The sequence below is a fragment of the Syngnathoides biaculeatus genome, chromosome 7 (genome assembly GCF_019802595.1).
Source record: "Syngnathoides biaculeatus isolate LvHL_M chromosome 7, ASM1980259v1, whole genome shotgun sequence".
Classification (NCBI taxonomy): domain Eukaryota; kingdom Metazoa; phylum Chordata; class Actinopteri; order Syngnathiformes; family Syngnathidae; genus Syngnathoides; species Syngnathoides biaculeatus.
This window is the reverse complement of record NC_084646.1, coordinates 27,741,366-27,768,152: the sequence shown is the minus strand read 5'-3', so window position 1 is coordinate 27,768,152 and position 26,787 is coordinate 27,741,366. Positions and strand designations below refer to the sequence as shown.

At 43.7% G+C, this 26,787-nt stretch overlaps 1 protein-coding gene across 2 annotated transcripts in view; it reads left to right on the top strand.

The window, feature by feature from the left end:
• Window positions 1-17,107, top strand: part of ttc14 (tetratricopeptide repeat domain 14) — a 37,294-nt gene extending 20,187 nt beyond the window's left edge. Inside the window, exons 10-12 of one of the 2 annotated variants that reach the window (XM_061824954.1) lie at window positions 8,231-8,348; window positions 14,168-14,277; window positions 14,395-17,107. In XM_061824954.1, coding sequence (XP_061680938.1) covers window positions 8,231-8,348; window positions 14,168-14,277; window positions 14,395-15,277 — 1,111 coding nt within the window. In that variant the 3' untranslated portion in view covers window positions 15,278-17,107. The remainder of the gene's footprint in view (window positions 1-8,230; window positions 8,349-14,167; window positions 14,278-14,394) is intronic. The other variant, XM_061824953.1, reaches the window with a different exon arrangement.
• The last annotated feature ends 9,680 nt before the right edge of the window (window positions 17,108-26,787 follow it).

The window sequence follows — 26,787 nt, the reverse complement described above, 5'->3', positions numbered from 1 at the left end:
TTCCTGAGTATGAAGGTCAATGTCACTAGGCCTGTTTTTTTAAGCGTAATTCTCAATATTTCATGAACGCATTGAGTGAGAGGCCAGAAAATTGAGATTGTGCATCGACACATCATGCGCAATGAGTGTTCTGAATTGGAAACGCGTGTTACCTTGTCAAGTGTGAAAGGTCACCACTATGAAAGGTCACCGGCACCAAGGCCTTTTTTAAGCATAATTCTCAATAGCTCATGAATGTATTGCGATAGAGGCCTGAACATGGAAATTGTGCATTGACACATCATGCGCATTGATTGTTTTGAATTGGTTTGGATTTCAAATACCTGTGACATTCCCAAGTATGAAAGGTAATCTCAACTGGGCCCAATTTTGATAGGTAACTTCCAATAGCTCATGAACGCATTGAGCAAGGAACTGAAATTTGATGCTGTGCATCAACATGTTGCGTGCAGTGAGTGTTCCAAATTTCAAAGATGTATGATCTTCCTGCATGTGAAAGGTCACCCCCTTAAGGCCCTATTTTGAGACTTTCGAAAGCGGGTTTAAATGTGAGAATGTTCATCAACACATTATGCTTGGTTAATGTTTTGAATTTTGGTTGTGTGTGATCTTCCTAAGTCTAAAAGGTCAGTGGCAGTGGCCTCCCAGGTGTCTAAATTAATTTCAAGGGCTTTCAGGTCTCTCTTGTAGACATCCTTGAAGCAGAGTTTGGGTCTGGCTGAGGGGCGGGTTCTTGTGCCAGCTCTCTATCGAGTAGGTTCTTTACAATTCCTATGTCCTCCATGAGCTTCTGCTTAAGCAGATTGTACATGCTGCGAACCATGGCTCCATCCAGTACACTGGTGTTTGTCACCTTGTCTTGGCAGGTGATGCGCAGGATGTCTTTGGAGACAGGACATGTGGAAGGCGCTAAGCTTGTGCTCCTGTTTGGTTGTCATTGTCTGCCTCACTTCCATAGGAGAGTGCTCACGACACAGGCTTGGACTTGAGTGTCCTCTGTCAACTTGGCGTTTCTCCAAGCTCTCTTGTTGAGTCTAGCCATTGTAGTAGGAGCTTTGCAGATGCATGTCTCTAGCCCTGGGTCTAGAGAGAGAGTACGAGATGGTAGGACCCAGGTATTCAAAGTCTTTAACAGTGCTTGGTTAGAGAGTCTAATTTCGGGTGGAGAACCTATATCCTGCCCCATGGCTTACGGCTGATTGTCAACCCAAAAGCCTTGTGTGTGTAGATGAGGCAGTCCTTGAGCAATTGAAGCTCTTCTGCCGTGTGGGATGTGATTGCTGCGTCGTCCACGAAAAGATGATCACAGAGACATTTCTGCTGGACCTTGGACTTGGCCTTGAGTCGAGAGAGGTTATAGAATTTGCTGTCTGATCTAGTTCAAATATAGATGCCCTCAGCGGCTTATCCAAAGGCGTGCTTCTTCAACAGGACACCAAAAGAATATTCTGAACAGTGTTGGAACGAGGACACAGCCCTGTTTCACATCGCTCTTGATCTTAAAACTCCGAGATTGAACTATCGATAACGACTATAGTCATTCATTCATGTCATTGTGGAAGGATTTAATGATTTATAGGTGGGGACCATATTTTTTGGCAGGATCTTGAAGATACCATCCCTGCTGACTCTAAGGCCTTCATCAGGTTTATGAAGGTACAAAGAGTGCCAGTGTTTGCTCTCTGCATTTCTCCTGCAGCTGTGTGAGGGGAAAAGACCACATTGATGGTGAATCTGTTGGGACGCAAACCATACTGAGATTCGGGGTAGATTTTCTCTGCAAGTACCTCGAGACAACTGTAACAAACCGCTTCCCAACAATGGTCAAGAGGGAGCTGCCACGGTAGTTGTTACAGTAATACATGTCATCTTTGTTTTTGTATTAGGTGATGATGTTGACATCCCTCATGTCTTGTGGTACTTCCCCCACCCTCCAAGCACAGGCAGAGAAGATGGTGCAGCTCTTCAGCCAGGACATTTTTGTAGCACATCAGGACCTTGGCTGGGATAATGTCTTTCCCTGGGGCTTTACCAGTGGTGAGGGAGTCCACGTTGTCTTGCAGTTCTTCGAGGATTCGTTCGCTGTCCAACTCCTCTCGCATAGGCAGACGATCAACAGCATTGAGGGCATCTTCTGAAACAATGTCCTCCCTAGTGTAGAGGTGGGAATAATGTTCAACCCAATGTTCCATTTGTTTTTGTCAGTACTTGAGGATGTTACTGGAAGAGGATTTTAGAGATGCTGTTTTCATTTGTATTGGTAAAAATGGCTGCTTGACGCTGTCATACATCTCTTTGATGTTGCTAGTGTCAGCTGGAGTCTGGACATTCGAGCAGAGCTGGAGGCAATTGTCATTGGCACACCTGGCACAATCTGCGAGACTTTTCTGTGGGCTTCCCATCGGGTCAACAGGTTCTGTTTGCTGTGGTTAAATTTATAGGCAGTTTCTGTCACGACGGAGAGAGGACCCAAATGCAGGACTCGGGAGATGCAGAGGTAATTCGGGGAAAAAACGTTTATTGTTCCAAGGTTGGGGATCAGGCAGACATTCAGGTGCAGCAGTGATAGTCATGAAGTCGGGCGTATAGAGCAGGTCTGCGTGCAGGCAGGAGTCGGTACACGGGAGATCGATTAAAGGAGTCAGGCTTACGGGGTCGGTCGGAGAACAAGTGGTACACACGAGTTCACGATCAAAGATCCGGGAGTGCAGGAACAGGGCATGAGTTGCAACGATCTGGTGAAGGACCAGTCGTCCCCAGGGTCCTTCATACACTGGGACCAATCAGCCACGCCTCCCAATCAGCGCGGCCGCGCGAGGACCCGCACAGCCAGGGCTGGACCGGCAGGACCATGACAGTTTCAGACAGAAGGCAGTCCCAGCCTTCTAAGCTTCAACTGCAGGTCTTATATCCACAGTTTAAGTTTTAAACCAGTGTGTTGACGCTTTGGTTTGCTTTCCAAACGCCAACATTGCTGAGGTGTACACAATATCAAGTATTCCCATCTTTCCTGGGCTTTGTTGCTCTGCCAGCCTGCTAGACACTTTTCCAGAGCTGTGGCAAACTCTGCTGCCTTTGCGTCTTCCTGGTGTTGATGCGTGGTCAGTCAGCTCTATTTGAGTGACAGGTTCTTCTGGTCTGTAGTTCCACCTTGCTGCACACTAACAAGTGGTCCGTATCTCAGTCAGCGCTTTGGTAGCTGCGTGTTATGTTGTCTTGCTATCTTGTATAACAAATAGACGAGACGTATTTCAAGGATTCAATCTTTACTTACAAGTTGTCAACCATGTACCGTTAAGCAGGCGACTTCCGTATCTTTTGTATAGTATATATCCAGCTACTGAACATGCCGGCTAATGTCGTTGTTTTTCTATCGAAACTATAACACCACACGAGTGAGCTCAACTCATGGGAAACCGGAATGTCTGAGAACACGATCAAGTTGGTGATAGTTCTAGGAGGTGGGGTGTCTCCAGGAGACTTGATGTATTGGTTTATGGTGGTCATTCGTGATGGATCTATGTGCCTACACCACGCCTCTCCACCCGTCGTGTAGGAAAAACGAACCTACCTCAACTTTAAAAAAGGCGAATTGGGATGATTTTATGGCTTTCATCGAAGCCAACCTGGAAGATGCCCCTACCAATGTTTTTCCAGTGAAAAACATTTCCGTACCATGGTGAATCGAGCGGCCAAACGATACGTTCCTTCCAGCCGTATACCAAAGGTCCGCCTAAACTACCCTGCCTCGACAGCCTTTCTTGTCGATGAACATGACACCATCCGGCAAGCGGACCCATCCGATGCTCGACTTCCCAACATCCAATGCCAGATTAACCATCTGGTGTCCGAGCACCGGCAAAATCAGTGGATTGAACAAATCGAAAAATCCAGCCTCCAGTGGCCTAAAAAGCTCTGCCCTACCATCATAGCCTTGAGCAATCCAGCCAAACGCCCTGACAACGCTGCCATTGAATTTAACTGGGTCCAATCAAAAAACGACCGGGACGCATGTCAACGTTTCAATCAACAATTGGTTGAACATCCACCTTCCAACCGTTCTATTCGATCTACAATGCGCTCCCTCCATGGAATGCTGTGCGAAAACCATCCTCGCTTCACAATGCCGCAAGTCGGAGCGCCCATCAAAGCGTCCAAAAACTCCGAGGCACTGGGGCCTGATGGCATATAGCCGGTGATGATGAACCGGCTTCGACCGAAGGCTATCCAATACCTCACTGACATCTACAACCTTTCATTGGCTACCCTGGACATTTCAACCATATGAAAACACGGCTGTGTCATCCCGCTTCCCAAACCAGGGAAACCTATCGGTGACGGCAAGTTCTATCGACCAATCAGTCCGTTGTCTCCGCTGGCCAAGACGCTCGAGCTTCTAATCCTCCCCACCCTGAGCGAGTCGCTGACAACTGCCAGTCACCAGTATGACTTCAAGAAGCTGTTCACCACCTGGAACGCCGAACAGTCAATGAGACTGAACATCCAAATCGGAGGCAATTGGATTCCTACCATCTGTAATCCGAAAATCCTTGGGGTTACCTTCGATCCCTCGTTGACGTTACATGAACACACGAAAATCATGCGCTCCAAACTCAATACGCCTTGCCGGCACCAAGTGGGGCCAGACTAAGGAGACCATCCTGACGATGCATAAGGCCATCGGATGATGGATCCTGAACTACGCAGCGCCTGTGTGGTCTCCTAATCTGAAGCCAACTCCCTGGGACTCCCTCCAAGCATCTTATAACACTGCCCTTCGAGCCACCACAGGCTGCCACAAAATGGCTTCCATTTATCACCTACACGTCAAGTCGAAACCCAAAACTTAGCTGAAACTCCTTCCAGTACGCGAGCACAATTTGATGCTCAAGAAACAATACGCGCTTCAGTGCTACCTCGCGTGACATCCTAATCACGAGATGAAAAGGCAAGACGCGTGCCCCAGAGCGTTGCGCAAAACCATCAGAGATATTGAGCCATCGATCAAGCAGTACATTCATCGGCCGTCCGTCGATACCTTTTAAGAAAAGGTAGATAAATGAGGGTTTAGAGAAAGAAAGACATCTGAAAAAAACATATAACGTGACCATTTTCTTCACAAAATATACTATTAAGGGTGCTATTGACCTGAGAATTTTTTTTCCCCCGTTTGGAACAACACAAGTAATCCATACATACAAAGAAAGTAGAATAAGACCAGAAAAGAAGTTGTGTATGATAATGTGAAATGACACAGGCAAAAGGTATTGAACACATGAAGAAATGGAGGTGCAAAATAGCATGGAAACCCAATACAACACCTAAAATCCACCAATAATCAAACAGCAATGCAGTCCCTTGTCAGTGCAAATGAATATTAGTTGGTTCAGTCCTAAATGATGGCCTACAAAAGGTCTCATTGCCAAGGTGTAAGTCAAGACACGTTTCATATGTAAGAGAAAATGGCTCTCTCAAGACCATTGCAAACTAATTGATGCAGACTGAAATTGGAAATAACACCACTCATGGTCAATATTTAAAATAATTAGAGATTAATTGAATAATTGCTGCTTAGGTTGTCTGGTGGCTGAACTGCTAATGCTATGAGCAATATCCATCCATCCATCCATCCATCCATCCAGCCATCCATTTTCCTCACCACTTATCCTCACAAGGGTCACGGGAGTGGTGGAGCCTATCCCAGCTGCAATTGGGCAGGAGGCAGGGTACACGCTGAATTGGTTTCCAGCCAATCGCAGGGCACATTGAGACACGCAACAATCGCACTCATAATCACACCTGTCCAATTACTATAATGCATGTTTTTGGGATGTGTGAGGAAACTGGAACGCCCAGAGAAAAGCCACACAGGCACGGAGAGAACATCCAGACTCCAAACAGGGCGACGCCAGGATCTGAACCACGGTCCTCAGAACTGTGAGGCCAACGCATTACAGCTGCTCCACCTGTAGCATAAATACTCATACTTAAAATATAACGACTTTGTAGCAAGCTAAATATCTTAGTTTTACCTTTGTAGATAGATCAGCTTGAGATCTGTGATATGCTGTTAAGAGTGACTTTATATACATAAACAGTGTTCACTTTAATGTATTTTAAGCTTAACATTGATCCGAAGCAAAAAGGTTTTATTTATTTAAATGGTATGGAATACAAAGGTATACTGTGCGGTGGGGGTTGGGAGTGGGGGCAATAATTTATGATGAGGTGGAAGCAGCAGATCGACCAAACAATATTTTCCCCTTTTCAGCTCAGACTAGGACTGTAGAATGTTGAAAATTAAAAAAAAAAAAAAAAAAAAGGTACTAAAGATGACAGTCAGTTGTACCACAGTGAATATATGCCATACAGTTAACAATCCTGCTTTTAATTAAATGATGCAAAGTGATTTCAAATGTTGAACTAAAATTATAGGGAATTCATATGACTACTTAAAGAATCATTTTTATTTTTTTTTTATCACATGTGGGTGACTCTAAACTGTGAGGTTCAGTACATTGCTCAAACTATATTTCTGATACATGGAACCTGTTGGTTAGTTTCTGTGCAGTCGTCAAACCAAAGTGGGGGAGGGGAGAGTTGCTGTGACTGCTTTTGGAAGTTGGACACTTGTGGGTAGGGGAATGCACCTGCATGAGACGTTGCTTTTAATTAGTACGGAAGTTACAGAACTACATGGATTAACATGTAAATCACCACGTTTATTTATACTAAAATGAACGATTGTTCAAGTTGGTGATGTTGGTGTGAACTATATATGTTTGTTTTGCCTGAGGTAATATTTTTGAATCTCAACCGTCGGATTTGCGAGTTATCTAAATTTCCCTTCAACCATGAGTTTTGCGGTGCTCTGAATTTCCTTGGTGGAAGTGAATGCATCGTCTAAAACACAATATAGATTGCTGCAGAACCGATGAGGCTTGTGAAAAGCTAATTTATGTGGTGATCTGGAAGAAAACAACTTACTACTAATCGAGGTAAGACATTTGATATTTCTTCATCCTCGGGTTAGTTTTTAATTGTCCGTGGGATTTTCTGGCAGAATGAAACTGTTGCTAACGTCAGCAAACCTTTCTATTTTTTTCCCACTTTTCTTTTCTTTGACTTTTTGGAACAAAGGATCTCATACAGAGTAATGCTACTGAACAGAATTCTATTTTTAAGATATGCGAGGCTATTTAATAACCAACACATGGTGTTTAATTTAGCTGCACTATATGTTGCTGAAATAAGTCTCCAAAATATGAGCAATACAGTGTCTTTTGTTTGAATAATATTGAGAGAGAAATTTTAAAATCAAACGTCTGTGTCATCGAATCTGTCTAGCAACAAGGGGCCGGTCCGCACAACTACATAAAAAAAAGATTGGCTTTTGGTTGGAGTGTTTTGAAAACTAAAGTGATATTCTGGCTCTCTAAACCCCTCTAGTGATGGCTATATGAGTTGCATCATTCCAGCTATAGTGGAAGTGTTGATCCTCACAATTAACTCAGAGAGTCATGGTCCACACAAAGTAGCAAAAACATGTATGCGTGTGTGTGTATGCCTTGCCCCACAACTTTTCGTGTGTGCGTGCGTGTGGGTGCCTTGCCCTGGAACTTTTTCCAAGTATGGAAAATAGACAGTGTTGGGTGGAAAAATATGTTTCCAAAACAGCACTATTTTCTTAAAAATAGTATGCATAGCTGTGTGTGTATAGAGGTCAATCTCATTTTTAAGGTCTTGATAAACACTCAATTCTGATTTTCTCAGAAAATTCCACATAATTTGATAATGTACAATGTTCAAATGTAGTAGTTACTGTAAAAAAAATTCAATACATTTGTCCAAATGTATGCATGATTACATAATGTAGCAACCCTGACACAATCAGATTTTCTGATAAGTAAGTGGAGGGGAAGAATTTAATTTTAATTTAATTAATTTAAAACAATAATGAATGCAGCCCCAGGGGGTACAAGCCAGTGCAATCTGTAGGCTGGTTCAATTCCTCGGTGGCACATATTTCCATACCCACTGTGTATTGGGAGACACTGGAGTGGCGCCAGCACAGGCGAAATGTGCTCGCGCCTGTGAGATCTGGTAAAAAGTCTATAATCACATCACTCAAAATACCTAAGCCACAAAGGGAAGCTTTTCTCGTATTATCATTATTGGTGCCACTCAACCACCGTTACATGAATTCCTTCTTTTTCTTCTTCTTCCTTAGGCTTGAGGAACAAGAGAAATTAGTAACAGCAGAAGGAGTGTACAGAAGAGCTCTAACTCTGGATGATGCAAACCCTGAGGCCCAGGAAGCCTTGAAGAAAATCACAGAGACCATACAGGTAGGTGGGGCTCACTCAACACACGAGGACAGGATGGCTGGTGTGTGTCTGCAGCTCAACTCTCTTGATAAATATGGCCTGCAGATTTATAATTTTGTCTGTTGCATGGATGCTGAAGGACCTAGCTCCCAGTGCACTGTGCCTCAGTTTTACTTAGAGCACATTAACCAGTCACTCACATTTGAAAAATGTACGGGTGTGGTCAGTCATGCCCACAGATAAAGTTGCAGGTGTGGTTAGAGATGGAATCTCAAGACCATAAAATAACTTACTGAGTTGTTATGCCTGAGTATGTAGCTGTTACGTAATACCACAATCATAATTTATTGACATTGCACTGAGACAGACATTTTTAAAGAGGTCAATCGACATTCAATTTCAAAACTAAGTGTTCATATAAACAATTTTATTTCATGATGTATTGTGGTAATCTAGCGTAATTTACAGTGCTATCTGTTGTCAATCCATTGATGAAAGCCAGCAGTAGATGAGCTATCGCTTCCTAAAGCATGTAGAGGGGAAAAGTTTTCAACTTGAAGATAACGCGATACCACGGGAGAAAATGACCATTTGCATTTAGTGTCACGTCCCATCGGAACGAAAGTAGGACCCAAATGCAAGACTCTGACGATGCAAGGTAGTTCAGGGAGAAATGTTTATTATATGCTGAGGTCGGGGATCGAGCAGGCAGTTAGGTGGAGCAGCGGTAGTTGGGACGTCGGGCGAAGAGAGCAGGTGAGCAGGCAGGCAGGAGTCGGTACACAGGAGAACAATCAAAGCAGGCAGAAGTATCAAAGGAGTCAGGCTTACAAGGTTGGTCGGAGAACAGGCGAAGGTCGGTACACACGGGTTGTCGCTCAGGGATACGAGAGTGCTGGAACGGGACGTGAAGCTCAACGAACTGGCCGGCCAGTCGTCATCGGAGTCATATAAATACATAGCATAATCAGGCTGCATGAGGCGCAGGTGTGCACCTCCCAATCAGAGCAACCGCAGACACCCGCACCCCCCCTCAAAGGCACGGCTCCCAGACGTGCCTAAACGAAAGAAACAGACAATAATTAACACAGGCAGGGGTAGGCGGAAGGGGGGTCCGGAGGAGGGCACGACCCCCCTCGAACCCTAGTCTGGTGGCCATCCAGGCCACCAAACGCAAGGCGTCCGGGTGGACAGGTCAAGAGGACGACCCGGACGCCAAGCACCAGGGTCCCCACGGAGCGATTCGGGCGGACGACCTCTGTGAGGAACTAAACGACGAAGCAGGAACCAGGCCGAGGCAGGCAACTGCTCCGGACGAGAACCTCCCACGCCGTGGTTCGGAGACGACCAGAAGTCTCTCCAGCTCCGGGGTGGCTCATCAGAACTCCCCAGCTCTTGTCGCCGTCGAGACAAGGGCGTGGGACAGCCGCGGACCGGTCGCCTCTGGTACTCCTGGACAGGAACGTGAGAAGGCGGAGGCAGCATCACCAACTCCACCTCCTCCTGGACAAGAACGTGAGGAGGCCGTGGTGCCATTGCCCCCGCCTGGACAGCAACGGGAGGCGGCTGGGGAACCGTTGCCACCTCCTGGACAAGAACGTGAGAAGGCGGAGGCAGCATCACCAACGCCACCTCCTGGACAGGAATGTGAGAAGGCGGAGGCAGCGTCACCAACGCCACCTCCTGAACAGGAACGTGAGAAGGCGGAGGCAGCATCACCAATGCCACCTCCTCCTGGGCGGGAACGTGAGGCGGCTGGGGAACCGTCGCCACCTCCTGGACGGAAACGTATGGGCGTGCCCGTCGCCGACAGAGCAGGAACGGGGAGCGACCGCGGGCCGGTCGCCGACGAAGCAGGAACGGGGAGCGACCGCGGGCCGGTCGCCGACGAAGCAGGAACGGGGAGCGACCGCGGGCCGGTCGCCGACGAAGCAGGAACGTGGAGCGACCGCGGGCCGGTCGCCGACGAAGCAGGAACGGGGAGCGTCCGCGGGCCGGTCGCCGACGAAGCAGGAACGGGGAGCGACCGCGGGCCGGTCGCCGACAGAGCAGGAACGGGGAGCGACTGCGGCCCGGTCGCCACTGGTACTCCAGAGCACAGACGGGAAGCGGCTGAGGAGACGTTGCCACCTCCTGGACAGTAACGTGAGGTGGCATTGGGTCAGTCCCCACTGCCACGTGAGCTTGCGGTGCATTCGTTGAGACAGCAACGTGGGCGTGGCGTGGTGGCGAATCCATTTCCAGGGCAACGTGAACGAGAGTCGGCAGAGAGTCAGTCGAAACTGACACGAGGGCGAGTCTCGGGAGCGGGTCAGTTCCAACTGCCGCGTGAACTCTGCTCGGAACAGCCAAAACCTCGACGTGGGAATGGTGAGGAGGCGGGTCAGTTTCCACAGCTACGTGCACTTGGCAAGGTGGCGAGTCCGTTCCCACTGCAGCGTGCGGGTCGGTTTCCACGGCAACGTGAACGAGAGTAGGCAAAGAGTCAGTCGAAACTGACACGTGGGCGTGTCTCGGGAGCGGGTCAGTTCCAACTGCCACGTGAACCTGCATCAGCAGCGAGTCCGTCGCAGTTATGACGTCAGCGGAGCTCGGCTGGTTCGCCAATCCTTGCCGGACCTGGGCCGTGAGAGCTGCCAATTCGGCACACTGCCGCTCTATCTGCGCCCGCATTTCCCGGCAGAACGCCTCGTGATTTGGCGGCTCCTCCTTCCTCTGGGCTGGAAGCTTCGCCACCAGCTGCGGGTCTGCCGGTTTCGCCGTTGCCGGCGAGGAGTGAGAGGACGATGTCTTATTTGCCGCGCAGCGGGAGGCACCGGGGAGCGCCCGGCTGGGGCGTCTCCTCTGGTTGCCACGCGGAGGTCCCGGGTAGATGGCAAAGCGGGTTCCCTCAAATGGATTGGTGTATTTGTATCCACCGGGCGAAGACGTTCGGGTGCTGGGAACGCGGGGAGGTGGAGCAAACTGACTGGGATGAAAAGCCGGGCAAAGAGATTCAAAATCAAAGTCATCGGAGTCGTACTCAGGCAGCCGGTCATACAAATCACGGTCCTCCTCATATTCCGAAAAGTCAGAGTCCAGAAGAATATGAGGAGCCGGACGGGTCGTGTTCGGGACGTATTCATACCTCGCTGGCGGTGCGTAAGACACGGAAGCGGGGGACGTCAAGGAGCCTACCCGGATCGGACAGGCTTGGTCCTCCGGCAGACGGTCTACCTTGGGTCGGTCCCGGCGACACCGGGTCTTTCCTGCTGGGTCCTGTTGTGGCCAGTTCGTTCTGTCACGTCCCATTGGAACGAGAGTAAGACCCAAATGCAGGACTCAGACGATGCAAGGTAGTTCAGGGAGAAATGTTTATTATATGCCGAGGTTGGGGATCGAGCAGGCAGTTAGGTGCAGCAGCGGCAGTTGGGACGTCGGGCGAAGAGAGCAGGTGAGCGGGCAGGTAGGAGTCGGTACACAGGAGAACAATCAAAGCAGGTAGAAGTATCAAAGGAGTCAGGCTTACAAGGTTGGTCGAAGAACAGGCGAAGGTCGGTACACACGGGTTGTCGCTCAGGGATACGAGAGTGCTGGAACGGGACATGAAGCTCAACGAACTGGCCGGCCAGTCGTCATCGGGGTCATATAAATACATAGCATAATCAGGCTGCATGAGGCGCAGGTGTGCACCTCCCAATCAGAGCAATCGCAGACACCCGCACAGCCCGGGCTGGAGCGGCAGGATCATGACATTTAGATATATGGACACAGTAGTCTAACGTTAGAACTTAGATCAAGTGAAAGTAAATAATAATCTCATTATTTATTATAGTTAGATACTGAAACATTACCTATGTTTTAGCCGAGAAATGTTTTCAATGTAACTGAATTTCCTTTGACATGGCTCATAATGTTGATGACTTTCGACATAAACGCGTTGGCAGTACGTGAAGCAGCTTGGAACATGTGTTTTTGGGATAACTTCCCAACATGTTCAGTACTATTAACTTGGACTTCCTGTTTCTGGGTGAATACTGATTGTTTAGGATCAGGCTTCTTTTGTTTCCAACATTTATGAAATAAACAATCAATTAATTTCAAGCCCAACGTTCCCTCTAATTTTTGACGTGTCTGAGCAAAGACACTAAGCCCGTGAGCGCCCCCTTTGACCACTGTGAGCAACATCAGACGTATGATCAGTGTCATCCATTGAAGTTACATGGCTCATTCAAAGATTCAGAATACATTTTCATTCCCATCAAAACATTTCTAAGAACAATTTTGTTCTTTCAAACTTACACTGAAAATGTCAACACAAAAAATACATTGCTAGCTAAACCAAGCCAACTATGAACCATAAATTTAAAAGGTCGCTTGCAATCATTTTTTTTTACCCACAATGATATGATGATGTTTTTTTTGTGTGTGTAAAACTGAATTATTGCTTGCAGAATATCTTTAGCAATGCATGTTGAAATCTGAATGATGCTCCCAAACAGTTTTAAGGTTAGTTATTTTGCCTCCTATATTTAAAATACAGAATTAGCTTTTTATGCACTCTATTGTCTGTGCTTTCATCCTCGATCAGGCTGTGCCAAGGTGGAATTTTAACATTAGACACCATATCATCCTGTACTTTCTACCTTGGCTTCAGACCAGACCTTTTTTACTCAAAAAAGAGAAAATGTCATCCAGTTTCACCACTTTTTGTTCTATTATTCACATACCCTGACATTCAATGTAGCAACAGCACTTTTTTTTTTTTTCTACTTTTATCATTATTATCGAGAGTAAAGTTTGCTCTACGTTGCCCTGACTGTGTGGGTGGAGGGTGTTTGTAATTATGGGTGTGCCCCTTTAAGAGCTTAAGGGGGGGCGGAGTCAGGTAAACTAGCAGGAGACCATGTGCTTCTATTAATAAAAAAAGTCAGGCTGTGGTTCACTGCCTGGATTGGTTTTCATGTGCGCTGAGAATATCTATGTATGTGTACTCGTAACAAATTTTACGCGCGTGATTTCTCGTGCTCGACTGTGCAGATTTGCGAGTACGATGGTGCGTGGGCGCGAACGCACTCATCAAATGTGAGTGACTGTATTAACCCTAGAGAACCCTAGAGAACCCAAGACATCCAAATCCTCTTTCAAATATGTGACCTCATGGGTTCTCTAGGTTAAAATAGATTTTAAAAAAAGTATATGATCCAAGATGGCCAAGACCAGAATGCAATGCATGTACAGGGTGTCCCAAAAAATGGCATACATTTATGTTCTCATTCCCAGTGGTGAAATAAGAGCGATGTATCATCTGGGAGCATTTATGTACATGGCACCTTGTTTTTAGGTCAGATTCTTGGCAAGTTGTTTTTCTCTTAGAACACATATTTTGTCATGGTGATTTGTAATACTGATGAGCTTTTGTGTGTGTGTTTGTGTTTGTGTGCATATCTTTGCGACGCTGGGACTTCACCTTCTGACTGGCACGGCCTTTGTCACCCGGGGGGGAACATACTCTGGAAAATGATGACGACTCCTTTGCACACCAATTCATCCCTCATCCGTGATTGACAAACGGTAACATTGTCACCCTTCTTCTCGTATCTGCTCATATGTCTCTCACCTGCCTTTTCTTGGATGACACCACTTTTTATTTGGTAAATACATAACTAACTACCACCCCTGTGCAACCTTTTTGTTTGTGTTGCACTGTACTTTACTCCTCCTACATAATGAATGAATGATTAAATGTCTGAATTCTATTTGTGGGGTAACTGTTCCATGTGATGTGCCATGGTGATATTACATTTCTCTATGGATCACCGTTGTTGTGCCTTGAATTGTCTCGCCTGACGGCCATAAAGAATTCGATACGCCTGCGGGAAGAAGCGCTGGCTAAGCAAGGAGAAGAAAAAGCTAAAAGCAGTCAAAGCAGTGCTGAGAAATTGCGTAAGATCTTAAAAGAGGAGAAAAGGTGAGCTACTTATGTATGTTTAAAATAATGTTTATTCAGTATACTGGAAGTGTAGCAATATAAGAACCATGTCATATTTGGACTAAATTAATAGTTCTCAGCGTGTTTTTTTGCCAGGATGAAACGGAAACGAAAAAGATCGACCCCTTCCTCGTCATCCTCTTCCTCCAGGAAATCTTCCACCTCTTCATCCTCATCCTCTTGCAGGAAATCAAAAAAAAAGAAAAAGAAGAAGAAGACAGTGCGAGAAAGCAAGCGTCATCACAGGAGGAGTGATGAGGGTAATCATGTGAAAAAGAGGGAGGAGGAGGAGGAGTTGGAGTGGTATCCGGCACCTCCCAATACCTCTGCCACCTTTCTTAACCAAAAGGCTTGGGAGGGGTTCGGAGTGGCAGATGAGGAGGAAGGAGAGACAAGCAGGAAGGCAAAAGATAGTAATAGCCCAAGGATCTGTATGTACTCTTTGTCATCAACCTCAGAAGAGGAAGAGTGTGAGTCGCTGTCCCACAGAGGAAGGCAAACAAAGGATAGAGTAGAGAGGAGAAGGAAAAGTAGTAGCATAAGTTCTGAGAGAGAAGACGGGAGAACGAAGACCTGGGAAAGTAGTTATAGGAGCAACAAAAGAGAAAATGAGGACAAAAGGCAGACCAGTGGGCTCGGTAGAGGTAGCTTAGACGAGAGGAAGCGGAAAGCATCCTGCTCGTCATCCGACTCGGTCTATTCCAGAAAATCATTTCAAAGTAAAGATTTTTCCAGCCGCAATTCCTTTAGACGTGAAGAAAGTGAAACACTGAAGGAGAAGGACATAAGTAAGGGAAAACCTAAGGAAGAGAGACCAGGTTGGAGCAGGTCCAATGCAGCTGAAATCCAAGATGAGCAGGATGTGGAAATCTCAGTACCAGAAGGAAAGGCAAAAAAAGACCTTCCTGCAAACCTGTTAGAGATCTTTAACCAGATTGCCAAGTTTCAGAAAGAGAAAGGCATTGGACCAAAAAAGTAATCTTTCCATTTGAACATTGAATATCAGTTGGGAAGTTGGAGGAATGTCATTTTCAACTAAAATGATAAGAACATATTGCACATTATTTTCCATCTCATGTTCAATCAATAAAGCACAGATGTTAATAAATACAAGGTTTCCTTTCTTTTCTTCTGAACATAGTACACCCAATGATGGGTGACCAAGGAGCAACAGTTGTCATCTGTAGGCAAAGAGCTGTCACACATTTGTGGGGTCAGGCGGAATCCTCGCATCACCAAAACCATCACTAATCGGTGGGGCAGCTCAGCACGTTTGTTGAGCAATGGACCTTTCCGACTGGTGATCTTCAGCTCCGCCCCCCTTAGCTACAGTTGCCATGCCCCACAATCTTCCAAAATGCCGACTGAACATAACAGGTTTGAACTGGGTTCTCTATGGCATATTCCAGATAATATTGGAGTATGTTTTTTGCCAAATGCGTCGGACTTGTGATGTGTGTGTGTGTGCAATGTGATGCAAATAGGCAAATCGACATTTCTTTTGCATGACATCGTGCATTTACATATCACTAACCCGACTCTTCGGCGTAAAACATTACACACTTCATTCAGCAGTTCAGTGATACACAAAAAAGTGAAAGTGTTTCTCCTGCAATGTATAAAGCACTGATAATAATGAAATTAAACTCAGAGAAGATACTTGTACCTCATTTACTTTCAAACATACAGCCTTGTGTTTATTGATATTGTTCACATTTAGTTGTACGTCCGGTCTTCCGCAAGCCTTAAGACATCGTAGACACTTCGTCAACTGTGTTTTAGGCTTTGGAAAATGAATCAACCGGGCCCCTTGTAACCTAGCACGATATCTTTCATGAGAATTGCACGTTCCTCAAGCGCATCTGAGGACAATTTCTTCATAACATTAACTTTTCCAAGCGCACGCTACTGACAACAAGCATTACTTGTGGGACAATATGGCAAGAGGGGCGTATCAAGCCAGGGGTTAAGACAATGCGGCTATCTGATATGCTGCTATCGTACGAGTGATTGACATGTCGGAAAGGTCCATTAACATTGCATCGTCATAGAGAGCAAACCATTTTCAACACTTGAAAAAGATCAATAATTGTCAAAATAACATGCATTTGAGGATGGACCAATAGTATAGATTTATGAAAAATATGAAATCCACCAAATTTGGACATGGGGGTTTCTGTGATATGGAGGAAACCTAGTAATTAGTGAGGCAGGCAATAAGCAGGAATATGCCTGTCAAAGACATCAAAACTTGTGGGTACCATATACAGTACCTTTCAGCATGACTGATGCCTTTAGTTTGTGCGTTGGACACTAATTTGAACTTGTGTTGCACACTATCAAGTTTTAGTTTTGAAAACAAAAAGTACATTGCATGCTATTGGATGTGGTTCTATTTTTTTTTTTTTTTAAAGATATGAATGATCTACATGTGCCCAACAATTGGTTTGGTAGCAGTCCATTGTATACCCTGTCTCTCCCCAGAGGTAGCTGGGATAAGCACCAGCTCACCCGTAACACCAGTGAGGATAAACAATACAGAGAATCGTGGATTTGCATCACTTAATGCATTAATTTATTCTTCATGTTTGATATTTCTGTGTCATTTCTCCCGCTGTACTGTTGTGAAATGCATGACATTTTGAATCAAGTCTGACATGAATACTTGGGGAGTACACACATGTGTTTATATCTATCCAAAGCTGCAACAGACTTGTTGTTAACCCTCTGATTGTGTAGGAGTGTGTTCAAATTTGACTTTTACTGAGGCTTTGTATGTCTCTGCATGGATTCTTTTGTGAATGTTATTTTGTCAGCAAGATTCTAAAATAAAAAAATTTACACAAAAGCCTTTTCATTTCCGTGTAACATTTTTTTTAATGTTTTTGCTATTAAATATGCTTCCGTATGTATTTAAGGATGGACCACGTGAACCTATTTTTTTTTGGTGAGGAACCAACTAAAGGTGTAAACATGATACTTTGCAGTCTTTTCCTCATCAATGGTGCAACAGTGGTGAAAACCTGAGTCATGACGGAATGTCTTTGAGGATGTTTCTAGTAACTACCAAGAGTTACAAAATTTCACTTGACTTTTGAAGATGTGTTCTCCCTTCTGGCTCAGCGTGTGTGGAAAAATCCTTTTCAAGCATGATATTGATCCTGAACAAGCATGAAATTGAGACTGTTTGAAGTGCAGGAGGCACCAAATGCACTGCATGTGGAGCATCCCTCAGCGTCAGCAGGCCTAAACATCTCACAAGATTGGGCTTGAAGAGGTTACAAATGCAATGGGAAGAAGCTCACCTCATTGCTCTGATGTGAGGCTAGTTCAGGCAAATTAGATCATGCTGAACCTTTTTTAATTCTATTTCACAGTCATGCACATACTGTAAGTCTCCAATTAATTAACCACTTGTGCATTCACACTTGGGTGCCAATGAACTGGTTGCTTACGTTTACTTTGTTCTCTGGAAGAATTTCAGGTATTTGATATCAGAGGGTGTATTGTGAGAAACAGATTTTCTGGTCTTGTATTTCACTGCTTTTCAATGCAGTGATAACCTCGGATGAACTACAGTACTCCAGTTTCTAACCACTTTGTAAAGATTGACATGCGTTGTACACAATAGCCATTTGCATGGTGTGAATGATTAAAATGTAAAATTGTGCATTCATTTGCCACCAAATACAGATGGCACAGCAGTGAAGGTGTCTTGAATGAATGTTGGTTTTCTTTTTAAAAGGGTGTCCATTTCATACTGTATATGTATCACAGCTACAGTATATGAAAATTATTGACCAAACATTTTTACACCATCCCCTATTGTCTTGTTTGATTAATCCCAAATAGGCTATATAAGCTTACTGTTTTTCTTAAGCCACTGGATGTCACATACAGTATTTGATTCAATAATGCATTCCACAACAGCACGTGTGTGTGTGTGTGGTGTGTGTGTGTGTGTGTGCGTGCGTGCGTGCGTGCGTGCGTGCGTGCGTACGTGCCTGCGGCCAGCTGTGTATCACCCACTGCCAAAGTAGCTTACTTCAGGCTTAGCTGCCAAACCCTTCGCTCCATTCTGGATCATTACTGGGCCTATCATCAGGAATGCGGTATAGGCGTTTTGTGTTCCACTATATCTTGTAAGGCAGACTAACCACTAAGTCCAATGCTGAAAACTGTCTCATGATTGTAGCGTCTGTCCTGTTTTTTTTTTTTTTTTAATCTTTATAATTGCCTAATATACAGTCGATCCAATATTGTCGGGCTTGACTGATACTCTCTAGAGAAGTCCTGGATTTAGAAAGAATTAAGATCTACTTCTCTTTTGTACAATTTCAAGCATACTTCCATTTTCAACACATTGTCCATTAGTGATGTCGATATACTGCAGTTGCAGTGGGAAGTTAACAAACTGTGTGTACTGTAAAATTACTGTAGCATGTGCAAAGACTCAGAACAATACACTCAATTGTTATAGCTTAAAACTCCTTTTCACCATCTCAGGTTTTTAGGCAGAATGAAAAGGCTGGGGTTATGTTGTGTGTGAAATGCACTATACAAATTGCTTTGCTTACTTGCTGTGTCTCAATAAATTAGAATACATTAGAAAAGTTACTTTACTTCAGTCCACATATTCACCAAATGTATTTTCCAATTCTCCCTCATTTCTACTTTAAAAATAATTACCATAGTTTCTTGGTTGTCTGTTATGTAATATTGTTGTCAGATGGTGAATTTTGGGTGTAAGCGATAATCAAAATTATATCCCCAAAAATCTTTTACTGATTGTGTCTACGCGCGCGTGTGTGGGTGTGTGTGTGCGTGTGTATCAGAGTTTCTCTTTTTCAATTGAACTACCTAACCAAATGAAACTTTTGACCTCACACCACAGTAATATCATTTATTGAGGTGTACCTGTATATCTTCTGGGCAAGGAGCAGGATGGAGGAGAAGATCCTGGGTGACCATTGTGAATCACACTGCTGTGGCCTCATGTGCTGCACCCTTGGGCGGCCAAAGCAGTGTGATGCAAGGTTTATAGACAAGATTGCCTTAAATCCACCCAGTTTTTATTTGAACAATGCTATTGCAACATGTCCGAATTGTGGTCTGATTAGATTTTATATTATCTTGATTCAAATGATCAATTCAGGAGTGTCAAACGTCTGCTCAGTTTTGGATTTGGGTTTGTCTGTTGACGATTCAAGTTATACTGAAAAGAGGTGCAACCAAAATCAAAACTAGAAAGCTTTCTGTGTTGAAAAATAAGCATTTATAAAGCTGAGAGATGAAAAGTCATTACGAGCTATTTACATTGTCCATATAGTCAATACAACCAGAATATCGAGCGAACAGGTCTGCGGATGATGCTGTCAGCATGGGTCTGCGCTTCATCCTTGACCATCTCGACAGCGAGGGAACCTAGGTGATGATCCTGTTTGTGGAGTTCAGCTCTGCGTTCAAAACTGTCTTCCCCAAACTCCTTTCATCCAAGCCTCTCCAGCGCAGCATCTTGCCTGCCATCTGCCGTGGACCGACAACTTCCTGACGGGCACACAGGACACAGCAGGTGGGGCTGGGGGACACCACCTCATCCACGCACATTATCAGCACCAGGACACCCCCAGGTAGTGTCCTCTCCCCTCTTCTCACTCTACACAAATGACTGCACCTCGAGGCACCCAACTGTCAAACCCCTGAAGTTCACAGGTTACACCACAGTCATCGATCTCATCAAAGAATGCGACGAGCCTCCATATCGACAGGAAGTGGCGAGACTGGAGCGTTGGTGAGGCCAACACAACCTGGTGTTGAGCACTAAAGCCTGTAGAAGTGATTGTGGACTTTAGGAGGCAACATTCACTACTGCTGCCCCTCATGCTGTTAAACTGTTTTATGTCAACCGTTGAGACCTTCAGGTTACTGGGAGTTACAGTCTCACAGGACCTGAAGTGGGATACAAACATCAACACTATCTTCAAAAAACCCCCAGCAAAGGATATACTTCTTGCGGCTTCTGAGGAAGCACGGCCTGTCACAAGAGCTGCTGAGACAGTTCTATGCAGCAGTCATCCAATCAGTACTGTGTAACTCCATCACAGTCTGGTATGGGCCTGCCACAAAAAAGGACAAACTCCGACTGCAACGGACAAAATGAATTGTCGACACCAACCTACTCCCCCTTGAAGACTTGCACGCCACTCAAACTTGTACCAGAGTGCTGCTCTTCCAGCTCCTTCCGTCAGGTAAGCGCTACCGGTCAATGAAAATCAAAACTAACGGACATTCAAACATTTTTTCCATCTGGCAATTAAGTCATTAAATTCTTGATTAGCAAATCTACTGCTTTCATTGTTTGGACACACCTACATATCCTGCTGGTCCAATCAGTATTAGTAACTGGACAGTATTGCATGATTCGCCACTTTAAGCTGCCCCCTCCGGACAAATGTCATTGCACTGGCACTATAATTTTGAACCACGAACGGGTAAGGCATTTTGTATCAGCATAACATAATGTGGGGTGTTGACGCACTCTTAAAGATCTAATCAAGAGGACCTGTATTTTATTTGTCTATCATACAAAATATAGATAAAATTTCATTGAAAAAAATATTTAAAAAATTCTCAACACAACAGAAATGAAATAAATTAGTGTCAAAGTCAGTCTCAAAATTTTGTTAAAAATATCACTGATATTCGGTAAGTTCCGTAATGCCCCGGAATGTGACGTCATATCCAGACAAAGTTTAGCCGGGGAGTGAAAAAGCTACCAAAGATGGTTTGGAAGTGTGTTGTATACGGCTGTTCAGCAACAAACGCTGACGGAGTCAGCTTACATGAATGGTCGAAAGATGAACAGATAGGCAGGTTGTGGACCAGGTTTGTGAAGACAAAGTTGGTGCATTGGACTTAGAAATCAAAGTGGCCAGTAATATGTTCCCAGCATTTCATGGAAGGCTGCTTTGAAAACCCGGTACAGTCTTGGCCTTGGTACCAAGTAAGTACATACGTGTTCAATTGTTTAGTATTGACAAGTATGTACCTCAGTTTAAATGTAAGTACAATACCGGTACAGATATATACAGTGAAGAAGATAAGTATTTGAACACCCTGCTATATTGCAAGTTCTCCCACTTAGGAATCACGGAGGGGTCGGAAATTTTCATTGTAGGTGCATGGCCACTGTGAGAGAGATAATTTAAAAAGAAAAATCCAGAAATCACAATGTAGGATTTTTGAACTATTTATTTGTGTGATACAGCTGCAAATAAGTATTTGAACACCTCTCTATCTGCTTGAATTCTGACCCTCAAAGACCTGTTAGTCCGCCTTTAAGAGTCCACCTCCACTCCATGTATTATCCTGAATCAGATGCACCTGTGTGAGGTCGTTCGCTTCATAAAGACAGCTGTCCACCCCATACAATCTGTAAGACTCTAACTTGTAATATACCCAAGACAAAAGAGCTGTCCAAGGAAACTATCCATGAAAGTTTGGTTGCTTGCAAATTCAAAAGTGTGCTAGAATTTTAGGATTTACATTCAATCATAGAAATAGGAACACAATAAAACAATACACACAAAGAGTAACATGTACAGGGGAAACTAAAAAAGTGGTGGTAAAACTTTCTGTCATTCAAATACCTTTTGGTGAATGTACAGGAGCTGTCTTTATATACAATACAATATATACAATTGAAGTACAATAACAACAAGAAAATATGATCATTAAATGATAGTTACAGTGAAGAAAATAACTATTTGAACACCCTGCCATATTGCAAGTTCTTCCACTAAGAAATAGTGGAGGGGTCTGACATTTTTATTGTAGGTGCATGTCCACTGTGAGAAAGATAATCTAAAAAGAAAAATCCAGAAATCACAATGTAAGATTTTTTAAATGATTTATTTGTGTGATACAGCTGCAAATAAGTATTTCAGCACCTGAGAAAACCAATGTTAATATTTGGTACAGTAGCCTTTGTTTGCAATTACAGAGGTCAAATGTTTCCTGTAGCTGTTCACCAGGTTTGCACACACTGCAGGTGGGATTTTGGCCCACTGCTCCACACAGATCTTCTCTAGATCAGACAAGTTTCTGGGCTGTCACTGAGAAACACGGAGTTTCAGCTTTTCTATTGGGTTTACGTCTGGAGACTGGCTAGGCCACGCCGGAACCTTGATATGCTTCTTACAGAGCCACTTCTTGGTTTTCCTGCCTGTGTGCTTCGGGTCATTGTCATGTTGAAAGACCCAGCCAAGACCCATCTTCAATGCGCTGACTGAGGGAAAGAGGTTCAGAATGTATGAGTTTTTTCACGATTTGTGTGATACAGATGCAATTAAGTATTTAAACACCTGTCTATCAGCGAGAATTCTGACCCTGAAAGATCTGTGAGTCCGCCTTTAAAACCTTGACTCCATGTATTATCCTGAATCAGATGCACCTGTGTGAGGTCGTTAGCTACATAAAGACACCTGTCCACCCATACAATCAGTAAGACTCAAACTTGTAATATAACCAAGACAAAAGAGGTGTCCAAGGAAACTATCCATGAAAGTTTGGTTGGTTGCAAATTCAAAAGTGTGCTACTATTTTAGTAACATGGCCAAGACCAAAGAGCTGTCCAAGAACACCAGAGACAAAATCGTACAACTCCACATGGCTGGAAAGGGCTACAGAGAAATTCCCAAGCAGCTTGGTAAAAAAGGTCCACTGTTGGAACAATCATTAGAAAATGGAAGAAGCTAAAAATGACGGTCAATCTCAATCGGAGTGGAGCCCCATGCAAGATATCACCTCGTGGGGTCTCAATTATCCTTAGAAAGTGAGGAATCAGCCCAGGACTACACGACAGGACTTGGTCAATGTCCTGAAAAGAGCTGGGACCACCTTTTCCAAGGTGACTGTTGGTAATACACTAAGACGTCGTGGTTTGAAATCATGCATGGCACAGCAGGTTCCCCTGCTGAAACCAGCATATGTCAAGGCCCGTCTTAAGTTTGCCACTTACCATTTGGATGGTACAGAGGAGTCATGGGAGAAAGTTTTGTGGTCAGATGAGACCAAAATGGAACTTTTCCATCATAATTCCATGAACCGTGTTTGGAGGAAGACGAATGATGACTTCCATCCCAAAAACACCATCCCTACTGTGAGGCATGGGGATGACACCATCATGCTTTGGGGGTGTTTTTCTGCACATGGGAAAGGAGGACTGCACTGTATTAAGGAGAGGATGACCGTGGCCGTGTATTGTGAGATTTTGGGGTACAACCTCTTTTCCCCCAGTCAGAGCATTGAAGATGGGTCGTGGCTGGGTCTTTCAACGTGACAATGACCCAAAGCACACAGCCAGGAAAACCAAGGAGTGGGTCCATAAGAAGCATATCAAGGTTCTGGTGTGGTTTAGCCAGTCTCCAGGCCTAAATCCAATAGATATAAATACATTTGGACACTATACAAAGTTAGTGTACTGCTGACGCTGAGGTCTTCCTGAAATTCGACCATGGCAATGCGTACTCTCAAGTATTAGGTGCATTATTTAAGATACGGGCTAAATGCATGTAAATAATCTGAAGAATAGGCTATAAACGTGATCTTTAAACGCAAAACGATACTGAAGGTTTCGATTTTTGTTTTACGCCTCGCCCTACTCAATCTCTCGTACAACAACAACAAACGATTCACTCTTGTGTCCAAGCAGCATCAGACGTTTAAATGTGTTTGAATTAGATTATTTCGTCAACAAGGTTTTACGTGCATTTCTTGAGGCACCTACCAGCCTGTGTTTGGGTGCGAAGTTCCACGTCAACTACAAGTCTCACAGAATCGTGCCACTGTGTTGCATTCATCAACTTAGGTTCAAACATATATAGTTTAATTACACCTGAATGGGATGTTTTTCGAACATGGGAAGAATTAGAAAATTCCTCCTCTTCAGTTCCTATCTCTTGCACAGAGCATTCCATAAAAACTTCATCACTGCTGTTTATCTCCTCTAGATCCCACTCGCAACGTGTCTGTCTGTATAGGAAGCCTTTGTCTTTACTGGGTTTGGCTAGATGTGACGTCACACGGAAGCAGTTTCTACAGAGCCTTGGTTTGAAACATCCATCGGACGCATTGGGATTACAAAAAAAAATTGCACTTTGGCGCTAATTTATTTCTTAGCTGTTGTATTGAGAAATTTTAAAATATTTTTTAATGAAAAATTAGCTGTTTGTGTGATACAAAGATAAAATATAGGTCCTCTGGATTAGATCTTTAACTGTTCTAAATGAAGAAGACGCTGCATCTTGTACATCTGTGACTCTTAGAAGCAATAGTTCCTATTACCGTATTGTCAGCACTATAAGGCCCCCCTAATTAATTTTCTCAAAAGCCAACCGTGTGGCTTATAAACCGGTGTGCCTTATATATATATGGATCAATATTGAGCCGCAATAGGTCTGGCAACACCGGTAAGCAGCTGCCAACTCCACTTTCCCCTGTAGAAGTAGCAGTGAACGTTCCATGCTGGGATATATGTCTGCACGAAGCATGCCGTTTCATTTCCATTTGAGTGTTTTTGTAAAGACCCCAAAATGGCTCCTATTAAGGGACGCGCTTACAACGCAGAGTTTAAACTCAAGGCGATCAGTCACGCAATAGAACACTGGAATAGAGCAGCGGCGAGAGAATTAAACATTAACAAATCAATAGTGCGGAAGTGGAAGAAGCAATAAGATGATCTGCGCCATGTAAAAAAGACTAAACAGAGTTTCCGAGGGAACAAAGTGAGATGGCTACCCCAGCCTCTATTGTTGCGTCCATTGTATGCACCTTATAACACAGTGTGTCTTATATATGGAAAAAAAAAAAAGTTTCATAATAGGCCATTCATTGAAGGTGCACCTTATAATGTGGTGTGCCTTATATTGCGGAAAATACGGTAATTTAATTTCTATTGTTCTTCTTAGTACTCAAAATGAATGTCGTACCAGGGCGGCACCGACTGACGGAGACAAATTCTTTGGGTGTTGTTATATACTTGGCCATTAAATTTGATTGTGATTCTGATATCTTGTGGAATTCTTTCTTGACGTTTGTAGGTGTATGAAGTAAAAGATGTCCAACAGGTAATTCAAGGAAGCAGCAGAAAGAGATCAGATGAAGGTCCTGTCGCAACTGTGAGCTACGTCCAAAGTGATTGAGAGAATTAGTAGGGGTTCATTCCCAAAAACCAAAAAAACAACCCTGCATAAGCACCACAAGAGAATACAGTAATGCAAACGTTTGATGATTTCAATGTGTAACTGATTGGATACAGTTAGCTCTATGTTGTGCCTTATTCACTTATTTTGTCAATTTTAAGCCTATCCGTTCCAATAATTTTGCTCATCCAAATAGTTGTTGGCTGTTGATATTGTCTTCTAAGATCGAACATCAAATCCAAATGCTACATTCATCTAATAAAAAAATGCGCAGACTTTATACTTACGTCTTGAATTGCAAATAATGATGGAAAATTTCTTTTTCAAAAAAGAATTCGTCTTGTTGATAATTACTGCCAATCAATTGAATACTGGAATGGACCACTTCTGTTGTCCACTGGAGGGCAGTGCAACACTACGATAACAAGGAAAGCGTTACCTATGTTAAAAAATGTGTAACCACATCATAGAAACCGATTAGGGTTTCCTTACATTTATATCTTAATATTATTCATTGCACCGTCTTGCATTTTGCCACGTAATTACATCATTGTATGTGCATGTATAATTTCTGTCCATGTTCAGTATGTACTCTATGTGGTATTTTCAAGTTTAAAACCGGGTGGGAACTGGAGTCACATGACTTGTCTGGAGTCAAATGCAAGTCAGCACCTTCAGGACTTCTGACTCACTTGGCTAACACTTCTGAAAGGACTTTTGGCTACGTGAATAAAACATCATCGATTATGTGCACATTTCTCAAGTGAATTGGAACTATGTATAAATAGATAATATAAAATAAAGATATTACCAGATGAAAAGAAAATTATACAAGTATAGACAATGACAAACTCGATTTTAAACTTTGTCAATATTTTAATATTTAAAATTAATATTTTAATTTGAACGATGCATGAGTTTAAGTCATACTGTGAAAAATACACTTTGCAGGTGTTATTATAAATGCCACATCCTTTTTGGCATGTGAAATGAACACGTGATCTTAAATTAATTAAGCATTATACGTAATGGATTTTTTTTCAGGAAGAACTCTATAAGATCTTAGTTTGCTCCTTCTCTCCTAATTAAAAATGGACTGCAATTATGATATTCATTTTTTTAAATGGAAATCGTTTTTAATATATTGTAGGAAAAAAGTGGAACAATCATGCATTTCTTATTCTTCTGACAGCAGAAATGCTTAATCTACTGCACTACTAAGAAATGCAGTAATTTATAACGTTTGACTTCATCATGTTATGTCCTCTGTGACACTAAGTAAATGATC